The sequence below is a fragment of the Triplophysa dalaica genome, chromosome 20, assembly GCF_015846415.1.
Source record: "Triplophysa dalaica isolate WHDGS20190420 chromosome 20, ASM1584641v1, whole genome shotgun sequence".
In the NCBI taxonomy this organism is placed as follows: domain Eukaryota; kingdom Metazoa; phylum Chordata; class Actinopteri; order Cypriniformes; family Nemacheilidae; genus Triplophysa; species Triplophysa dalaica.
In genome coordinates, this window is record NC_079561.1 from 9,996,627 (window position 1) to 10,018,488 (window position 21,862).

Genomic DNA, 21,862 nt, shown 5'->3' on the forward strand with positions numbered 1-21,862 from the left:
GGATAGCATCTATGTATCCTTTTAAAAGACACTTATTGTACATATGGAATTCCTGAGGTAAAGTTCATACTTTTTGCCAGTTACATTTCATTTAAATCTTGACACAATAAATGATTTAACAGGATAATACTGATGAAGAAGCTTAAAATAAATCTCTTTAACCTTACTTACCAGCAAGTACTTAGGAAGAATCCAAACATTTTTCCACACAATATTATCCACTAAACTGTTGGAGAATTGGGGAATGGAAACATAATCCTTGAGAAAAAGTGAACGAATATTTCTATTACTTTCTAGTCTGGACTTAAAACATATGCCACCTACAAAAGTGTCTGACGGGTCTAGAAGATATATTACAGAATTTTAAACTCTATTACCCTTAAATAAAATGACACTGTTAGGAACAGCACTAAAAACTGCAGCAAATTGTTTTGGAGGAACTGGAATATTATACAAAATTCTTAAGTAAATAAGTAACCATCCTAATTAAATAACTGACTAACCCATATGATTCCATTGTTGAACCAATTTTCGAAAAAATATAGACTAATGTTTGTAACATATATTCTTATTATTCCAAATAAAGTAACTGGTAGGAGAAAAATTATGTTTGAATATCAAAAACTAAGCTAATAAAGCTTGTGTGTGATAATTGTAAAGAGAAATGGGGATCTTCTCAATATTTAAGTTACATAATAATAGAAACTTCAGACCTCCCAATAGTGAGAAAACATGTTCCGATATATGATTCCAAATACTGGATGGATTTTAAAAATAATTTCTTAACCAGTTGCAAAATCCACAAAACTTAAACATCCGTTACTGCAACTGATTTTTTTTAACATAATGTTAGAAATCGCCCCATCGGCTCCAGACAGACCCCTCTCCAAGGTGTTGGGTGATGTTCCGGGACTTTTATTTTGGAAAGACCCAGTACCGCTGACACAAAATCTCACGTGTGCGCTATCATTAGTTCCAAATAATACCGGTGATCAAATTCCTACAATAACCATTCGAATTTCATAATAAATAGATTATATATAGTTCACATATGTGCTCCGAAATAAAAATAAAAAACTCGCATCACAGTTACCTAAACGTGTTGTTGTGTAAGCATGACCTCAGCGAGTGAGCCAACAGCCATCGGATCATCGCAGATGAAGTGCAACTTGATGTGATTTAGCAAATTATTTGAAAGAAGATGAGTGTCCTGACCGCGTTTGTTGGATCTTTACGTTATATCGGTTTCAGAGCGAGTGTTTTTAGTTCACGCAGACTGTTGTGCACTCTTCCGGGAGAAGAAAGCTCCAGTAATGCAGTACGGGTAAGAACACACTTTCTCTTAGATCAGTCTGCACACCATTCTCTATCTTTAACATGTTATGTTTCACTTTTGTAGGTACTGTACGATGGAGGATGCCCGATATGCGTCAAAGAAATCGTCTTTCTTCAGTTTCTTCAGAGAAACAGAACAGATAAAGTAGACTTTGTGGACATCTCACTGACAGAGTACGATGAGAGCAGATTTGAAGGAGTCAGTTATGAGACGGCAATGGTGGAAATGACGGTGATTGACGAGAATAACAAGGCGAGTTAATGTGCAGTTACATTAAAATCAACATTGACAGTAACTGCATCACAAGTCTCCATTTAAATCTATTGAATTTTTGTACAATATCCGCTAAAATTGTTAATATGCTGTTCTTCTGATGGCAGATCCACCGTGGTGTGCCAGCATTCGCAGTGATGTACAGTGCAGTTGGCATGGGTTGGCTCGGCAGACTGATCTCTTCCCCCATCATCAGACCTTTAATGGACCGAGCCTACGGAGTATTTGCAAGAAATAGACTCAGGTGGACTGGCAGAGAAAATTGCACCACAGGACGCTGTGTTAAAAAAGAAGAATAAGACTTTGAGCATTGGTGGTGACATTGTTTTTGTTAACCTTTAATTGTTTGCATTTGATATTTACAGGACTTTAAAGCTGAATGTATGTCTAGTAAACCGTTTACTCCATCAGAAATTGCACGATGTATGGACCATTTTGATTTGGGGGCAGTTTTGTCGTATAACCATAGTAAAGCATGTTATAAATGATGTAAACTCATGATTTCAAAACAAAGATTAGTGCATGACGTATTTCACATGGGAGAAGAAGATTAATAAATGCTTTTTTTATGTATGTTTTAAATTACAAATCTCCTTCAGGCATAGGCTAGCCCAGAGTACTGAGCCCTGTATGATAAACAATGTACCTGTTTTTCAATTGATACTGTTGACACTTATAAGACCTCTGAAGGTACATTTTCTAAATTTAGATTCCTCCTGACTGGTCATGGACTGCGTTAGGACAGGTTGTGCTTTAATGAGGAATGGCCATGAATTGTCCAACTAAACTGACCAATAGGATTTAACTTTTGAGAAGGGAGGGATTATATTTCTTACCACAACAGTAACACATGTACAGTAAACAACACTGGAAGTTATTCACAAGACAAGCACTGTACGTGTGTTGAAAGAAAAGTGAGCATTCATTCATTTTGTTTCTTGGTCAATTTCATGAGAAGGTAAGACAAACATTTTTTTGTTTATTCTCTTACGCTCCAAGAACCTTGTAAGTCACCTTCAAGGTTAAGTGTTCATTGTAGCAGTGGTTAACCGTGTGTTTCTTTTAAAGATTGCTTTTTTCTTATGCAAGCGTTATTTAAGTTATACATTTTTTAAATCATAGAAAATATTACAAAAGTGAAGACCCTTGGGCTTATTGGTTAGTATTTCACTATGCCTGGCAACTCAAAGAGAGCACCTGTTTCCATGTCACTAAGCCCATGGAAAGGGACATGTTTTGGAACTGTCTGCATGCATGAGACACAAAAAAGGTTCCTGTCAATCAGGTTAGATCAATACACAGGCAAGCAAAGTAAAGAAAAGAGCCGAGACTCCTCTGTCACGTGACCTGACAGACGTCTATAAATATGGACTGGGGTATTCATGGGAGTACTAAATTCTTCCAGCGTGCTGTTGACCCTTTAGGGTCGTATTTTTTACGTGCCTATTCAAATGATTAAGTGCAATTTATTTGATTAGCAAGTTAAGAAATATATGGTTAATTAAAGTGATTCAAAGATAACGATAGTGACTTTGAATGTCGTCTGAATTTCAATGTGCTGTTATATGGTTGACCAGGAGGGGGCGTAGAAACACAAATCATGAGTAGCCGTGAAGAAGTCGTGTTTTGTTTCCCTTTTACTATATGAAACATGAGATACTGAATTCTAATAACTTCACTGTTTAACATTCTTAGACAAAAGGTTAATTTACTCATATATGTGAAAAATGTTTTTTTAAATAGATATTCCATGATTGATTCTGCCAAAACACTCAGGCCTTGTCCAGATTTTTTTCTTGTTTAGTGGCTTTGATTTGTGAAAATCCATCTGTTCATCAGGTATGGGATGGTACCCCAATAAAACCCTGCTCGCTCACCTCTGGTCGAGGCGGCTTCGGTTGTTGTGCAAGGTGAGATATCTACTCACAAACATTAGACATTTGCCTCACCTTGACAGAAGTCCATTTTTCCTGAGCATCTACTCATCACCTCAATCCTCAAAGAAAAACCTTTTAAAATCTTATAGATCTAAGAATTTCAGCATTACCCCCTCTGGAAGAGTCTGCAAAAATATAAAATGTGAGAATAAAGTGGAGCTTCAGATGTTTCGATTTTACTCGACCTCCAGTAGAGACACGTTCAAAGCAGAAGCTCCTATTGGAGTTCTCCAGAACAACACGACGTCTCTTCGGCTGCATTTATTGAGGTTGAGATTGGGACAATCTTTTATTCGTCTCTCCAAGCACATTAACTTGTATTTCAAACAAAAAGAGGTTTCTGTCCTAGATAACAGCCAGGAAGTGTCTGTGAGGGAAAAACCCTTCACAAGAACAAAGAGAAGAGCTCTCAGAGGAAGGTGCTTAGGAAAGAACACATCTTTCCTAGGGTCACCTGTCCACGACCAAGAAGCATCCTTAAATTTGTATGAAGGACCACCTGTGACCTCAAGCTTCTCCAGACCACAGCTCTTCCATATCAGTGCCTTAGCGACCAGATTTGGGGAGGGTTACAGCTATGTGGCCAATCACATTAATTCCGTATGCTCTCGAAATCCAACAAAACAAATGCATGTGGAGCTGTCATCAGATGATGTGTTAAGAACTAAAAACGGGAAGAGAAAAATTATTAGTAATAAAAACGCTCCTTGTCAGAAAAATGAGCAAACACAACAAAACATAAGCATCCCAACAACAACATCGGCTGCATGGGTTCATAACAACAACGAATCTAATTCCTGGGAGGAAGGATATCTTCACTTTGCCGATCACATCAACAGATATTTTAAGGCAAAAGTAGCAGATACTGTTGAGGAGTCGCCACGTAATCGAATTCCAGCTTCACAAACAGAAGCTCAGATGCTGAAATCTTCATTGTTTTTGGACAGACCTCTTCTAGAAAGAGCCCAAGACTCAACTCCACCTCATCCCAAATCCCCAGGGTTGTTTCACATGAGCAGTCTCACAACACGCTTCGGGGAAAATTACACATATATGGCCAACCACATCAACCGGTACTTTAATGGATCTGCAACAGCAGAGGAGGAAGAGTTGGACCGAGGTTGTCTGGAAGGGACAGGGACTCTGGAGAAACCTGTGTCCTTTTTTGAGAGCTTGTTGAAGCCGTCAACTATACCAAGTCTTGTGGGCAGTTGTCTGGGAATGGGGTCCAACAGCATTAGTGACCAGACTACACCTGATAAGAAGATCCAAGAGACCATGCTGTATAAAACAGTAAGTGTTTTTGTATGAGTTTTATGTTATAAGTTGACTCAAAAGTAAAGTTTGTACCATTTCTGCACTTTCAATAGAAGTAAATGATTGATTGGCAGTAAAACTGTTTTCAAGGCTTTGGGTAGAAGGAAAGCAGAACACACTGCTAAAGTCCTTCTAAATAGCCTTCAGGACGCTATCGTGCCCACATCCATCACTTCCTGTGTGGAGGAACTGAATGCTCACCTCATTAAGTACCCAGCATGCAAAGCTGTTGTCTGGCAGGTACAAAACACTCACATCCCTTCAACAGATTTTCAGCTCTACTGCATACATTCAGTTTTATATGCTACTCTGATGAAATATGCTGTAGGAAAAAGCAGCACTCCAACTTCTTAGGAGGCGGCGGATCTTTTGGATGAATGAGCAACTTCAAGAAGCTATTAGAGAAACCCTGGCTCTGATTGGCTATGTAGATTCAGTCAAAGGTTGTGGGATCAGGGTGCTGTCCATTGATGGAGGCGGCACCAAGTATGAATCCACAAAAAGAACTCATGTTTAATTAACAATCTGACAGGAGTGTATTCAAGCTAACATAACATTTTCTTACATCTGTTTTCTTCATTGCAGAGGTTTAGTTCCACTTCAGGTGTTAAAACAACTGGAGGCTCAAACAGGGAAACAAGTCCATCAGCTTTTTGACTATATTTGTGGAGTCAGCACAGGTAGCTCTGCTAAACAACCTTTTTTTCTGGTTTTTTTCAAACTTATTTTTTGTTTTTCTTAATGTACATTTTGTGTATAGGTATGATCATTTTTGTTTGTGAACTACAAACAATATTTCTTCCAAATTTCTAATAAAAATATTGTTTCTATTTGCAATTATTTGCAGAAAATGAAAATTGGAGAAACAGGTCAAAATAACAGTAAAGTTGCTCTGTATTTTTCAGACCACAAATACTGTAAAGAAAACAAGTTCAGATTCACTTTTAAGCAATACAACTGCAATATTTGCACATGTATTTAGGAAAAGTACAAAAAAATGTTATAACCTATCTCCTCGTGCTGTCAGTCTTTCACATTGCTTTTGACTAGAATGACCAAAATTTGTAATGGCCTCTTATTTTTTTCTGTGGCTGTATACAGTATCATGCATTTCCCATCTTTGTGTTTGTTGCCCAGGAGCTGTTCTGGCGTTCATGTTGGGTCTGGTTCACATCTCTTTGGATGACTGTGAAGAGATGTATCATCATTTTGGGTCGGATGTTTTTAGACAAAATCCACTCGTTGGTACTATGAAGATGGGCTGGACGCATTCTTACTACAACACAGATACATGGGAGATGATCTTGAGGTTGGATTTAGACTCTGGAAGTAGAAAACCCCTAGATTATAAACTGCATTACTGCATTTAACTGTTGTTCATTATAGGGAGAAAATGGGAGAGGAAATTTTGATTAAAACAGCCAGAGATGGACTGAGCCCAAAGGTAAAAGGGTTATTTCTTTGGAATAGAAACATATTTTCTAGAGGTTCTGACTTCAGTTCTCTTCCTGACCAGGTCTCTGCTGTAAGTGCAGTAGTGAACTGGGGGAAAAGTCCAAAAGCATTTATCTTCCGAAACTATAACCATGCACCGGGGACATTGAGTCGCTATGCTGGAGGATCAGGGTACCGGCTGTGGCAGGCTGTCCGGTCTTCATCTGCTGCTCCAGGCTATTTCCAAGAGTTCCCTCTTCATGGAGACATACACCAGGTCAGAATAATAAATGAATGCAACTCAAATGAACCCATTCAAATTCCATCACTCATACTACTAGTGGTTTCATATGTTGTATGGAGTTCATTTTTTCTTCCCTCTTCAGGATGGTGGTCTTATCGTCAATAACCCCTGTGCTCTGGCTGTCCATGAAAGCCGACTGCTGTGGCCCAATCAGCCCTTCCAGTGTGTGCTGTCACTAGGAACCGGTCGCTATGACAACGCCAGAAGAGGGCCTGCAACATCCACAAGTCTGAGGGCCAAAATCAGCAACCTGATTTGCAGTGCCACTGATACTGAAGGTACGTATCCTGACTGGAAAGCTATCAAAAAACTTTGTTCTATGAAAGAAATGTATAAAGGTTTGGAACTTTTCATGAGAAATCAATGACAGGAATTTAATTTAAGGTGAATTTTAGCTTTTAACCATTGTATATTGAAGTGTTGAGATTGTTCATATTTCAGGTGTACACACTCTTTTGGATGACCTCTTATCACCAAACGTGTATTTCCGCTTTAACCCAATGCTGAGTTTGGACGTGACACTGGATGAAAGCAGACCCGGAGTCCTTAAGCAAATGAGAGATGACACACAGCTTTATCTGGACCGGAACCAACCCAAACTGGAGCGTTTGTCTAAAGTGCTGACGACGGAGCGTACAGCCATCTGGAAAACCCGGGACTGGATCAGTGAGAAAGCGTGGGAACTGCAGCAGCGCTGGGCCTGAGAGTTAAAAGAAATCGAGTGGATTGCATGCTCAATGCACTTAAAGGAATATAAATATTCAAATATAAAATCTTAGTGGACACTAAAACTTTGTTTAAAATTTAAATGCATATCCACTGTAGGCCTCTGGAAACTGAAGCACTTCTGGTTTCTGATTTTTATTTTAATTTTCTTGTTTAAATTTAGCAAAATGGTTTATACAGATGACAAAATCATGAGATATAAGATAATATCACAATAGAAAGTATTGTATTATGGGCAGTGTTGGCTTGCTCACCGGGAGACTGCATCTATTTATTTATTTATTCAATATTATTTATTAGAATGATCTTGCTTGGCCTGTAAACACCATGCACTGTGCTGTGTTTTAACTTTCTCTGTTATTCAGTTTTTCTTATTTGCTCCTGTAAAGCCGCTTTGGAACAATGCACATTGTGAAAAGCAGTATATAAATAAATTGAATTGAATATTGTTGCTTTTTTGTAAAATCATGCTTGGGAATATTATTATTATTTATAGTTCATTAAATCATTCAGCTGTAATGAGCACTTACACCTTGTAAGTAGTAAATCAGTGAATTGTAAACACGGATCTGCACGTTAATAATTTCAGACGGATGTATTTATTTAGTACTGATTTTAATTTCTCAGAGGTTTATGAAGAGAAATAAAATAAACAGTTGGTGAATTGAGTGTTGTTTTTAATACTGTGATGAAGTGCAGAAGCTATGCAGTCAGCACTCATGTGACCAGTGGCGACCAGGACATCAGTAAGCAGAGCGCAGTTTTTTTCTAGGACAGCAGTGTGAAATTCTCTTTCTAATTTCATCCGTTATTTTAGATTTAAAACAAACTGCACACATTTAAACAAGGTGCTGGACTTTTGGGGACAGTCTAAATGGCTTGTGCATCGAGACCATGCAATAATAATGCATTTGTAATTTGGAATTAATTTAAAATCTGCACAGGAGTTTTCCATCTGCACTTTCCACTGAGGTTATAATGGGTAAGAAATTGATACTTTTAATATTGTTGTTAAATGCATTTATGTAAAGAAATATGTGTCCAGAAGTGACGTTCTTACAAAATCATCAATAAAATGCATGGAAAAATATGCACTTATGCACTGTTCAGTATATATTTAAATTCACATAGTAGTAAAATACATTGTTTTTAAATTATCTGCATGGGTCGTATAGAAGATTGTTATTTCACCATGACTCTGTGTAAAAACAGTAATGAGGTCATTGTCAGTTAAACAATGTGTGTGTGTACCATTATAATGTCATCTCACTTGTGATTCAGCTGCTTTGTGTGAGGACAATGTCACTTCAGACACATCAATATTAATGTCTTACCGTTCATTTATATTTGTTTTATGGATTATTTAAGTGATTGTTTTTCGCATTTAGCATAAGTGCCTGGTCAACCAAATAACTGTAAGTATGATAACAAAACAATATTTCTAAAACAAAAATTATTTATTGATACAAACAGTCAAAAAAAGAAAATAAATTTTAAAGAGAAACAATCCCACCAAAGATAACATTGCGACTGAAAGCAAGATTCATTTTTGGACCAAAATCCAAATCCTTGAGTTATATTTTGTTAAACTGATCTGAGCAAAACTCTGAATGTAAATCCACCATAAACATCTGCTGCAATGAATACAAGCAAGCTGTAGCCACTTCAGGGTTAAACTGACTGTGTTATTGTGGACAAAGGTTTATATTGTCTCTTTCTGGAGGAAGAGCTTTATTCAGACTCGTGCCCTGATCTGTACAGTTTGGTGCATGGCACTGCAGTGCTGATGATGTCATATACTGCTGAGGATACTGAAGGAATAGGGAACATGAGCAGAATTAGATCATATACCTCTATTGACTTATTGAGATGACTTAAGCAGTTTTGTTCTCTCATGACAGCCGATGTCTATTTAGCTATTGGTGTACAGTTTACGTACGTCTTGTACAGTGAGATGTTCTTTATGTGTCCCTGGATGCTTGAGTGCCATTGTGGGATGGGAATGTGTTTCTGTGTTTGAGATCCTTTTTCCACCCACAGCTCCTAATTCAAGCACGGCCCTTTGGGAGGTTGTGACATAGACTTCATTCATTACCTGTTCTGTTTCTCATCTGGACCATGATAACTCAAACCAAATGAAGTAAACTTCAAGTTTCGCAACAGATTAAATCATTTCTCTTTTCATTTTAGGAAATGTTCATGACCACCCAAAAAACATTTAAATATTTTTTCTGGTGAAGTCACAAGTCTCATGACCGCATTATAATTTTCTCAGAGAAACAAACATTTCATTCATTTCAGTTTGCTTAGTTTTTCAGGCCTGAACAATGAGTCCCACACATTGATGTCATAAACAAAACAATGCAAAATGTATTTGAGCTCAGTATGGACTATTTATGGCATATAGATGTTCATCTAAATAGTGCAAAATATAAAAACTATTGAAACAAAAACCTAATAACAAAATGAATGTTGTATCTGTTTGTCATAATTTTACAATGTTTACTTAAAAATGTGTCACTTGACAACAAGTCCTCTATCAAGTTGCATTCTGTCAGATTTAAAGGATGTTATTATGAGTAAGAGCGAGAGAGAGAGAGAGAGAGAGAGAGAGAGAGAGAGAGAGAGAGAATGTACCAGTGAGAGAGGAGGGGGTGGAACATCATTCATGGTCAATGGGCAGTGTAGTCATATGGATTAAGACAATGAAGAGTGATGAAGAGGTATACATTACAGACAACATCTGCTGAGATATTACACAGATTTTTTATCTTGGAGTGGAATTCAGCTTTTGGAATACAGAAAAATTGTAACAGTTCATTTCGCCATAAGAAGGACCAAAACTGGAAGTCATATATAAAAGGTAACCAAATCCAAAAGTGTTAGGTATATAAAAATGTGTTGTCTTCCATAATACGTAATTGTAAACTATATTTAACAACAAAGGTTAAGTAGCATTGTTTTCTTTTAGCATTGTGAAATGACCTGCTGACACAAATAGAGAAGAATTTGTGCATCCTGGATCCTACAGTACTTCTGGTGAGTCAGTTTCTGTGAATGTTTACTGCAAATAAGTTTTGGAAGATCTTTAGTAACTTTGATCAAACCTAATATATGTAACATAATGTAAACACAACACATTTTGTTTTGCATATGTTCATAAATACATTATTATAGCCTTTTCACTAACTTCTCAGAGTTCCTCAATCTGTGTCACAAATATGAAAAATGTAGCCTATACAAAACAATTGAGCAATGTAATGAGATTAATGTAATGTAATCAAATAAATGTAGATGAAATTGATTATAAAATATAAAGGATGAAAATGTTTAAAACATAGTTTAACCCTGATAACGTGTTTAATTTAAACAGAAAAAATGTAAACTGAGGTGGATCAGAGCAGCATGTCAGATGTTATAAATATAAAACATATACTCATTCCATAGGACTGCGAGATGAAAACAAAATCATTGATGCTGATTAATGCCCTTGATGTTGTAATCTTCTTTGATTATTACTTTCAGATAATAGACTACTTTTACACGCTACAAAACAAGCTGTGAAGTGTTTATAGATGATTTTATTGCTGTTTTTGAAGTTTTATCAAAATTTACAATGATTCACTAATGAACATGAAAATCAGACGGTTTATTGAAAACATAGAAATGATCAAAGAACATAAAAAATCACTAACACACTCAATAGCTTCAGGTTACACATGAAAGAGTGTGAATACTCTAACTCACATGATGAATCTTTTTTTTACTTCGTTTCTGCACGCAAAACTTCTAAACGCAAGGCTAAAGAGTCAAATCTTGGAGTGGCACCCAGGGTGGCAAATTGGATGTCAGGGGCACCTGGACCCCCCTCTGGCTCCACCACTGTTTCTAAAAGCTAAAAAATTAAAAGCTCACCTTTCACTACATTTGTTTAATCATACTCCTGTTGTTATTAGTTCAGGAAACAATTTTAAATTCACATCAATGCATAAAAACAAATACGCCAACAAATGTGTTTGTGATTGTTTTTTCTTCAGTTTAACCATTTACACCGCTGACGAAGTTGCGCAAGTGTGTTTATAAAGCTTATGGGAATACGAATCAAAAATCATAAAGCAGTGTTTTGTTTTTCTCGTTTGATTAGAATATATATCTATGAAAGTTCGGTCTTGCTATGTTAAAACTGCAATATTATTACGCAGAGACGTTCAGGAAATCCCATGGTTCTTTCACTTTCAATTTCTTCTTATATCAAACAAAACAAGTAACTGTACATATATAAATTTAATAGCGGTGGCGTATGATCCTCCCAAGATGACGGCGCCACTGCAACATGCAACAAAAGGTGTCATCTTCATATTCTCTATACCTCAGATGTTGTCCATAACAGAGAGGATGCCGTTAAAAGGTTGGAGGGTTCCAGTTTTTCTAACTATTCTACAGCAGACATGGATTTTAGCTATGGAAATACCACCTGACGGTGAGGCACAATGTTGTGAATTATCTGCAGATATCCTAAAATTTACTGTAACTTTCCTACACTGTGCTTTCAGTTTTCTAAAACGTTGTATTTACATGTCTACCCCACAGTCAGACAGCCTCCAATGATCTTTAAACAAAGTGTTCAAGACTATATTGTAGATCCAGTTGACCCTATAATAGTGGAGTGTGAGGCAACAGGCAACCCTCCTCCGGTGTAAGTATCTGACACTTTATCCATGTATATGTGTGAACAGAATTCATTAAAGATAACCTTGTACAGTCTAAATATATAGTTCTCACAGCATAACACAAAAATAATATAACCTCTGCTCTCCAGTTTCACATGGACACGTGATGGGGTCTACCTGAACGTAGCGCGGGATCCCCAGGTCAGCATGAGAAGACGTTCTGGCACGTTGGAGATTTTCTTCTGGGGTCGTCCAGCAGACTATGAGGGCATGTATCAGTGCAGTGCAACGAATGAGTTTGGCTCTGCGTTGTCCAGTCACATCCATCTGCGTGTCTCCAGTAAGAATGTACACTGCAACAATTATAGAGTACGGTAGGGATGACATATTTTTGTAGGCCAGCTTGGAAATTATCACCGTACCAAAAGGTCAAGATAATCTTTTCAAATTAACATTTGTTACTTTTGAAGCCTAAATGCAATCGCAAGGAGTAAATAGCTAACATGAGGCTATAAACACACTACACTAAAATGTCACCACCACCAAACAACTTTATTAGAAACATGTTCCTTGGCAAGTTATTACTACGTGAATGAATGCTCATCCACGTTTTTAAAGATTTGTGCCCATGTTGCATTATTTGTGAGCTTTATATGTGCGACCACGTCCACCAAAGGATGTAGTAGCTTGTTAGCAACAACCGTTTTTAAGACACAATAAAAATTACAAGCGGAATTAAACTGTTGTGTTTTATGTCATAGATTAAAACCTGAAAATATTTTGAGGTTTTGTTAACCACAGATCATATTTTAGGAAATTTACAAAAAACTCATTAAAAGAACCCATAGACTTTGGGGCAATGGAACCGTAAGTGGTTAAATGGTAACTCACTTCAAAGGTTTGCATACAAAAAAACATCATCTCTGCTGTACTCTATTGAACTGCATTTAGTCTTTTATTGTGAGATTGTTGCCATCCTGTGAACAGAGGCCCGCACGTGGCTAAAGGAATATCTGGAGCCAGTCTCGGTGGTGGTTGGACTTCCTCTTATCCTACCGTGCAATCCACCTGAAGGTCCTCCTAAACCAGACACCTTCTGGCTGAACAGTAGTAAGTATTTTGTTTAGTCATTGGTTAGTGGTGCTTCTCCGATCATTTACTGGCCCCGGCCTGTCATTGACGGACCTAGTGGTCGAAAACATCCAGGTGGGTTTTCTACGTTTCAAAGTGTTTTATGTAAAGATTTGTAAAGTTACAACTGTACCTTTTTGTCCAAAGCTATGACACCAATCCGACAGGATCGCAGAGTGTCCAAGGCACAGAATGGAGATTTGTACTTCTCAAGTATAGTAGCAGAAGATGCTGATACGAACTACGTCTGTGTTGCACGTTTCCCCTTCACGAACACCATCCAGCAGAAACCACCACTCATCCTACAGGTGCTCACAGGTCTGTTAGCTATATTATGATTTAGCTGAAATATGACTTTTTCCTCTGTTGGCCTAATTCTTTTCCTTTTGTCTATGGTTGTGTGTGTTCAGTTGTGGAAGAACCACGATTAAACCCATCTAACAGTCTAATACAGTGGTGAGTTAGGACTCTTATTACTGAATGACTTTTTGGAAACACTCAACAATCTGCTACTAAATTACTAATCCATTACTTTTACAGTATTTGAGTATTATTCTTTTCATCGGGTTCTCACGTGACTGTTGTGTTACTGTATGTCGGTGTAGTTCGCATGGCGGCCCACACAGCACCCAAGTTTTTGAAACCCAAAGACACTGCGAGCACAACAATTGCAATGCTGGGCGAAGAACTCATTTTGGAGTGTTTCGCTGCTGGAGTGTGAGTTTTAGAAACAGTTGGGTGAAAAACCAAAATGACTTGAAATTCATGATGTCAGAGCATTTAAAACCCAAACATTTTCATTAATATTTCAGAGTTTTTTATTTATTTTATATTGCAGTCCGACTCCCACCATCAAATGGACTAAGAATTGGGAGGAGCTGTCCATGGCAGGGAAGAAGTTGGAGAACTTTAACAAAACGCTCAGAATAAAGAAGATCGACATGGATGATAAAGGAGAATACATCTGCACCGCTTCCAACAGAATGGGCAGTCTGTACCACGTCATCACTGTCTTGGTCAAATGTAGAATACTCTGTTACCTTTTCACAGTTGTTCAGTATGTAAATAATGTGTGCTGCTATTCTACAAAATGTGGAAAGCTAAATATCCTTTCCTTGGTCTGCAGCGGTTCCATTTTGGTTGGAGAAACCCGAGAGTCTCGTGTTGTCTCGTGATGACGGTGGCAGTATAATTTGTAGAGCCGATGGTATCCCTCGACCTCAGATACAGTGGATGGTTAATGGAGAGCCTATCAATGGTGAGAAACACAACATGACCAACCGGGTGGATGGCAAAGCCCCTTAACACAACCTTTGATTCTGTGTTTTTACTTCAGAGGCCCCCAGGAGTCCCGGCAGACAGGTTTCAGGAGATACTTTGACGTTCCTCTCAGTGGTTCCTGATAGCGCTGCAGTCTTCCAGTGCAATGCTTCTAACCCATATGGTTACATCATGGCAAATGCTTTTCTGGCTGTGATGGGTAAAAGCTATTAAATTAATCTATATACAGTATGTATAGCATGGGTCTAACTAGTGTATTTACATAACTGACTTTTTTGTGTAGATATGAAACCACGTCTGTTGGGACACAGCGATGAACTTGTTAAATCAACAGAAGGCAATCATACTCATTTAGACTGCCCGTATTTTGGGTCTCCTAAGCCTGAGCTACGATGGTAACTATTATTCTTGTATTTCACATCATTTTTTGTTTATTACACAATACAAAACATTTAAAATTTAAAGGTACAGATGACATAATTCCCTTCTCTTTGTGTTTTTGTATAGGTCAAAAGGTGGAATAGGTGCGTTGGGAGGAGGTGACTATAGAGTTCTCCCAAACGGTACACTGGAGATCAGAAATACAAAGATACAAGACCAGGGAACCTATGCGTGCGTTGCAAGCAACGTCATTGGACGAGATGAGAAAGAGGTTCAACTAGAGGTCAAAGGTAAGTCTCTGGAGCTCATCCTTTCTTTTAAATGGCAGCCATTCATTTGGATGTTGCTGTCATATATTCTGTAATTATAAACAAAAATTGTGGGTAAAAGGGAAAGCTATACATTTTTATTTGATAGTTTTTCATTCGGTTAATCAAATATGCAAATCTAAGACAAAATAGGTTTTCTTTTAAAAATAAGACAAAATACGTTTGCATTTAGACGGTTTCAGCAGCTGCTGAACGTCTTGTATACCTTTGCAAAGAATCAATAACTGTTAAGTAGATATATCTTATTTTAATACAATGACTTTACAATAATATATTAATATATATCAATATTAATATTAAGTTAATATAACTAAATTGTTATATTATAACCAAACACAAATCAGAAGTTAAAGCCAGGCGCATGTGTCCAATAAAACTGTCAATATAATGGGCTAGTTGCACAAGATGGTGCCAGAGAGTTTTTTGGGACGCCAAGGTTGCCAAACTAATTTCTGGTGGTATAACACTATTGAATTATTTCGGCTTAACAAAGTTCTCAGCCATGTGAAGAGGATCTGTCATATCGCTAATAAATTAGTTTTTGTTAAACTAAAAAATCCTTCTTTTTCCCATACAGTGTTATACGACCAGACATTAGTCTGCCGAACTGGTGTCCCAAAAGTTTGCGGACACCATCTTGTGCAACTAGCAAATTTGAGATTTTCTATATTGCATATTATCTTTAATTATATAAACCTGTTTTTTGTAGAGTCCATCAAAGTCATTCGTGCCCCACGCAATACTAAAGTCATAAGAGGAAGTCTCGCTCGCTTCGAATGCAAAATAAATTTTGACCAGACACTGGAGATAACCGTTACTTGGCTCAAGGACAAAAAGTTCTTGATCTTAGGAAGGAGGTAAATACAAATCTCATCTCCGCTCTTAAACCTTGCTACTGTTCAGGCTGAGGTGTCATTAATCCTTTATTGAATGTGCGTGTTGTAGGATGACAAAGGATGAAGATTCTCTGAGTATTGCTGATGTGAACAGAAGGGATGAAGGGGTGTACACCTGCCGAGTTAAAAGTGAACTGGAGGAAGTCACTCGCTCTGCCAAACTTATCGTGATGGGTACAAGCACATACACTCGCATCTTGTGTACATGTTAGCTGTGCATATATTTCAAAAAATACATATGTATTTGTGTGTATATCGTTTTGCTTGCAGACCGTCCAGACCCCCCCACTGATTTAGAGATCTCTGACCAAACAGAGAGGAGCGTTAGACTTACCTGGATACCAGGGCTGAGCAACCACAGTCCTATAAAAGGTACACGTTACACATATTCTCCTAAATGAGATATCCAGACAGAAATCATAAATCCATACAATGTCATTTTGAATGCACTTTTTTTGTAGAATACTTGGTTCAGTATACGGAAGATCTCCTTGCTGACTATTGGCTGATCCCCAGTGGCTGGCAGAACCTGACCAGTTACCCTGGCAACCTGATCTCTGTTGTTTTACAACTAACACCGTTTGTGGAATACCGCTTCAGGGTCATCGCTATTAATGGCATCGGCCCCAGTAAACCCAGCTGGGCGTCTGAGTACTACCAGACCGGTGGAGCAGGTAAATATATAATGGATCTATAACATAATAGTACACGTACTATGCATGTTCGTGTAAACTGTGCATTTTATATGTTTTATTATTTGATTTATATCTTTAAATTAAATAATAATAATTAATCTTTTTCTTTATATGTAGAATTAATTTATTATTGAAACAAAAAGTATGCAATTAATGTTTTAAATATTTATTTTACTTATTATAGTTTTCTTATAAAAGATATGTATTCTTATATCGTTTATTTTTGAATCCTTTAGTGCCTGATGCCATCCCACAAAACATTAAAGGACTGGGCAGTGGTGTGTTCAGAAATAACATGGAAATAAGTTGGGAGGTGATGGATAGATGATTCACAGATCCAATAATTTAACCAATTTTGATTTCATTACTTTAAAGATCTCACCTGCTTTACTTAATTTGTTTGAAACATTTAAGGACAGGCTGCTTAACCCGTATTCATTACAAACACTCTGAAGTTCATAATTCTTCTTTAACAGTATCAGATTAGTTCATTCTTTCAGTTTTTCCTTTATGTTTGTATTCCTTAACATGCATTCTGTAATATTTTTGTCCCGTTCGAAGCCACTGGAGTACAGAGAATGGAATGGTCCGAAACTGGGCTACATGGTTTGGTGGAGACGGCGGGATTCCAGGGAGGAGTGGAAGAACTACACAACCTATTGGTGGTGTAGCTACATCGTCTATGACACGGACACCTTCACGCCCTATGAGGTTAAAGTTCAGGCCATCAACTTCTTTGGCTATGGCCCGGAATCCCCTATCGTCATTGGCTACTCCGGGGAGGACCGTAAGTTTCCTCTCATATTTGCTTTCAAAACACTCCCTCATGTCGATAGACTCACACTATTGTTTAATTGAGTCAGTGTCTCTGTGTCTGGCTGGAATACAGAATTTCAAATGCCACTTATGAAAGAAATACTTCTGGTCAGTGCTTTCCCAAACTTGCCCTTTTTTTAAAGGCCCTGTTGCATCTCCATCTGATCTACGGGTAGAAGACATTGAGAGCACAAAGTTGACAGTCCATTGGGAACCAGTGGCACGAGCCGACGTCATGGGTGATATAAAAGAGTACAAGGTAAGACTTTTATAACAATGATGTCATTTTAAGTCATTGAAATAATTATAATCTATGCACTGTAAATTAGCTGAAACTTATCCATGCAGTAAATAAAAAAGCCACTGAAGGAGCTGTATTTGATTTCCCAGGTGTACTATTGGAGAGAAAGCAGCCGTCTGCCTTGGCACACTCTGAGCAGAAGAATTAAAACCAAGAGTTTTAAAGCAAATGGACCTCGCCTTTCCGGAACATTGACTGGTTTGGTTCCTTATAGTAACTACAAGATGTATATGGTAGTGGCTAATAACCGCTTCGAGGGTCCACCAAGCAACACTATTGAATTTCAGACGCCTGAAGGAGGTATGAACATAGAAAATGTTGACAAAATTGACAAATTATATAGGTGTGGCTGTGAACAAATACGTTTACTTTCTGCTGCAGTGCCATCGATTCCCAGATCTTTTAGAATCATGCACAGGCACTATGACACTATTTATCTAGACTGGGAAGAACCTGCAGATCCCAACGGGATCCTGACCGGATATATTCTCAAATACCAGACCCGTAAGTGTTGCACATATGCGCGGCTTTAGCTAGCAATTTCCCATGCAGAATTGTTTTCACACAAATTAACATACAAGCGTACATTCTGAAAAAGATTGAGAAGAGATTTCTTCTTTAGTGAACGTCACCCTTGGAGACAGAATCCATGTGGAAGACATTCCTCCAAACATCACCTACTTCTCTCTCCGTCGACTCGATCGTTACACGCGATACAAGTTTTCACTGGCAGCACAAACGGAGGTTGGAGTCGGCGAGGCGTTCACGGAAGAATCGCCACATTTTACGACTGAGGGTAAGAGTGGACGTTCATACTGTAAGATCAAAGGAGAAACTTTGTTCAAATGATTTTTAGCTCTTAACCTGTCTGTGTCCGAGAGCAGAATATAGTCGGGATCAAGTGGACATTGTAACACAGGGCTGGTTCATTGGCTTGATGTGTGCGGTTGCTCTGCTGGTTCTCATCATGCTTATAGTGTTTTTCATCAAGAGAAGCCGTGGAGGAAAGTACCCAGGTGCAGTCTTCATTATATAATAGCTTAGCTTTAACAAAGCCATCAGTTTGACTGATGGTATTATTATGAAAGACAATTACATGTTCTTTTTTGTGTGTTTAAAGTGCGGGACAAAAAAGATTTTGCATTGGAGCCAATGGATGAGAATGGAACATTTGACTACAGGTAACTGTATAATAAAAAAAACAATATTGAAGACAAAACCCAAGTACTGTTGTTGATTTTATCAATAATAAACGTATACACATATTTACTATAGGCAAAGGTTTTTTATATTTATAGGCAAAGGTGATTTACATACTAGACTCAAAACCAGTATATGAACTACACTAGGGACTTTAAAACTATCTTGTCATTTAGATCATAAGTATCATATTTGCACAGGATGATTTGGAGTACACACTGTACACCACAATAATTTTTCCCTCCTTCCCTTTCCTTTTCACCCATTATTTCATCATCATTCATACACCATCTCTTTCATTTTTTACTCCGTGTGTTTTGCGATTGGACCACTGAAGGTCTCTTGAGAGGTATGATACATGTCATACATAACACATGTTAAATTGAACTGTATGTTTGTTTGACTACAAGGTATTTTCTTATCTCTAAAGATTATATTGAATAAAATGCTTTGTCTGCTGCTTTGTCCACCAAAACATCACATTTCTTGTCATTTTTTGACTCTGATATATACTGCAGGATAACGCGAGTGTCCACCCTGCCCTACACCAGACGGTATTTATTTCACAAAACTCATTTAATTTCTTTATGTTAAAGGAATAGTTCACCCAAAAATTAAAATTCTCTCATCAACTGTGTCCCAAATGTCATACTATACACTATGCATTAAACTATGCTCTATGCACTCAACCATCTAGTATATAAATTTCAAAAGAGTAGTATCATCCCAAATGGAATACTAAACGGTTTTATACTAATATATCTGTTTCCCAGACGAGCGCCAATGACGTCAATCACACGCCAGAATGTGTGTTAATAAAAATATACTTGTGCATTGTTCATTTAATGTAGTGTCATCTGTTTTTTTTCAATGTGAATGCACTACTCACACTATTTATATTACAAAATGGCGTATAATAGTGCACAAGTACGTGATTTGGGACGCAGCTGTAGTTTAGTCACCCTCAATGTGTTTCAAATTAAGATATTTGGAAGAATGCTTGTAACCAACCAGTTCTTGGCCACCATTGACTTCCATAGTAGGATAAATTGCTCCTTGAATTTCATTGTTCTGTTGATCACAAAAGAAGATATTTTGAAGAATGCAGGAAAGATACAGTTCTGGGGCACTTTTGACTACCATTGTCATTTTTCCAACTATGGTAGTCCATGGTGGCCAAGAACTGTTTGGTTACAAGCATTCTTCCAAATATCTTTCTCTGTGTTCATCAGAACAAAGACATTTTTTCAGACTTGGAACAACTCAAGGGTGAGTAAATGATGGCAGAATTTATTTATGAACTGTCGCTTTAAAACCTGTCTAAACCTGTTATTTATGAAATTAGATGATGCTGTGTTTGTTCTAGTAAACTGGTAAAGCATATCAAAAGCAAGGTTGTGGGTTCAATACATAGAAAACACACATATTGATGACTTAAGATGCACAGTATTGCTTTGGATAAATGTACAAGTGTGATATACTATATGTATATTTACATTTATGCACTTTGCGGATGCTTTTATTCAAAGCAGCTTAGATTGCTGTGTTCTATGCATTTGTCTCTGACTATGTGCAATCCCTTGGAATCAAACCCATGACCTTGGTGTTCCTAGTGCCATGCTCTAACCACTGAGCCACAAGAAAGCTAACTATATGTATTTATATATATGTCATATATGTTTTTCTATTCATATTAATCAGAGAGGAGGAACTCCGTCAGGGGCGCGGTGCAGTAGAGCACATTGACAGAAGGACAAACAGTGATGATAGTCTGATGGAGTACGGAGAGGGTGATGAGATCGAGTTCAATGAGGACGGCTCATTTATTGGAGAGTACACAGGCATCAGCAAGAGGAACATTGACAGGAGCCCGTACCATGACAGCTCTGAGCCCACTTCTCCTGTGGCCATCTACTCTTTTGCTTAAGAGCTAATGTTTAAAATACATCCCGTTATACAAACTAAGTTGAGCTCAAAATACTGAACTGAGAATAACTATGCTTCATGTTCCCTGTCGGACAGGCTAGAAATGATGTATAGATGCATTCTAAAGGTATTGGGCATTAAGTTGAGTTTTTTTTTCTGAGGGTTCACAACCACCAATCAGATTTGTTTTTCAAATCCACAAATCATGTTGAGAGGAAGCCAGAGACAATGTTGTCCTGATGAGTTTATCATGTTGATAAGAAAACAGAAGAGGTGTGGCTGATGAGTTGCTGAACATCTCAAAATAACATTCAGGGTCGATTCATACAGGTTTGCTCAACACAGTTATCTGAAGACAAAAGTAACTTCCACAATTCTTCGTTACATAAGCAGTGTTTAATATCACATAGAGTTGTTACTAATGCTTGTTTATTTTTATTATTACAAAATGTCATGTGTTAATTATGTGTGAAAATGTTGGAATACAGACTGAATATTCTCAAACAAAATACAGTATAAGCTGAAGCTGCTGTGTACAACATTCATTGTATGTTTATCTATTATACTGTGTACGTGTTTTAGTGCTTCAGTCATTAAAATGCATAAACCGAATCAATGACGTGTCATAACTATATTAAATGAGTAGTACACTTCAAAATAGACCCCATTCACTTTCCATAGTGATTTTTATTCCTACTATGGAAAGTCAATGGGGCAAATTCTGAAGTGAACTATTCCTTTAAGGGGCCCTAGACATCTTGTGCCAAATCATTTTTGATGTACATCAACAGTTGTAATGATCCAAATTTACATTTAAATTTATGCATTTGGCAGACACTTTTTATCCAGAGCGACTAACATTGCATTATCCTATACATTTGTTTCTAAGTATGTGCAGTCTCCTGGGAT

General features: G+C 37.5%; 3 protein-coding genes across 4 annotated transcripts; all 3 read left to right on the forward strand.

The window, feature by feature from the left end:
- The first annotated feature begins 942 nt into the window (after nucleotides 1–942).
- Nucleotides 943–2,182, forward strand: LOC130408837 (uncharacterized). The gene is made up of 3 exons (XM_056732288.1): nucleotides 943–1,324; nucleotides 1,400–1,588; nucleotides 1,717–2,182. Exons 1-3 carry the CDS (start codon nucleotides 1,202–1,204, stop codon nucleotides 1,906–1,908), a joined length of 504 nt encoding a protein of 167 aa, XP_056588266.1. The 5' UTR covers nucleotides 943–1,201; the 3' UTR covers nucleotides 1,909–2,182.
- A 106-nt stretch (nucleotides 2,183–2,288) lies between these two features.
- LOC130408785 (calcium-independent phospholipase A2-gamma-like) lies at nucleotides 2,289–7,909 on the forward strand. Of its 2 annotated transcripts, XM_056732207.1 has the most exons (11): nucleotides 2,289–2,567; nucleotides 3,449–3,519; nucleotides 3,636–4,839; nucleotides 4,954–5,103; nucleotides 5,192–5,349; nucleotides 5,449–5,543; nucleotides 6,001–6,172; nucleotides 6,250–6,307; nucleotides 6,380–6,574; nucleotides 6,684–6,879; nucleotides 7,043–7,909. In XM_056732207.1, exons 3-11 carry the CDS (start codon nucleotides 3,712–3,714, stop codon nucleotides 7,303–7,305), a joined length of 2,415 nt encoding a protein of 804 aa, XP_056588185.1. In that variant the 5' UTR covers nucleotides 2,289–2,567; nucleotides 3,449–3,519; nucleotides 3,636–3,711; the 3' UTR covers nucleotides 7,306–7,909. The 2 variants fall into 2 exon arrangements, with proteins under 2 accessions (XP_056588185.1, XP_056588184.1); XM_056732206.1 differs by having other exon boundaries at nucleotides 3,449–4,839.
- A 181-nt stretch (nucleotides 7,910–8,090) lies between these two features.
- On the forward strand, nucleotides 8,091–21,559 carry nfascb (neurofascin homolog (chicken) b). Its single transcript, XM_056732199.1, has 28 exons — nucleotides 8,091–8,309; nucleotides 10,299–10,366; nucleotides 11,702–11,807; nucleotides 11,918–12,023; nucleotides 12,147–12,337; nucleotides 12,985–13,107; nucleotides 13,276–13,446; nucleotides 13,734–13,845; nucleotides 13,967–14,151; nucleotides 14,255–14,386; nucleotides 14,465–14,608; nucleotides 14,693–14,804; nucleotides 14,917–15,080; nucleotides 15,829–15,976; nucleotides 16,065–16,189; nucleotides 16,286–16,387; nucleotides 16,477–16,689; nucleotides 16,947–17,023; nucleotides 17,272–17,497; nucleotides 17,670–17,785; nucleotides 17,917–18,127; nucleotides 18,209–18,331; nucleotides 18,450–18,623; nucleotides 18,712–18,843; nucleotides 18,948–19,008; nucleotides 19,365–19,376; nucleotides 19,546–19,581; nucleotides 20,729–21,559. The coding sequence occupies exons 3-28, from the start codon at nucleotides 11,702–11,704 to the stop codon at nucleotides 20,952–20,954; spliced, it is 3,528 nt and encodes a 1,175-aa protein (XP_056588177.1). The 5' UTR covers nucleotides 8,091–8,309; nucleotides 10,299–10,366; the 3' UTR covers nucleotides 20,955–21,559.
- Nucleotides 21,560–21,862: the final 303 nt, after the last annotated feature.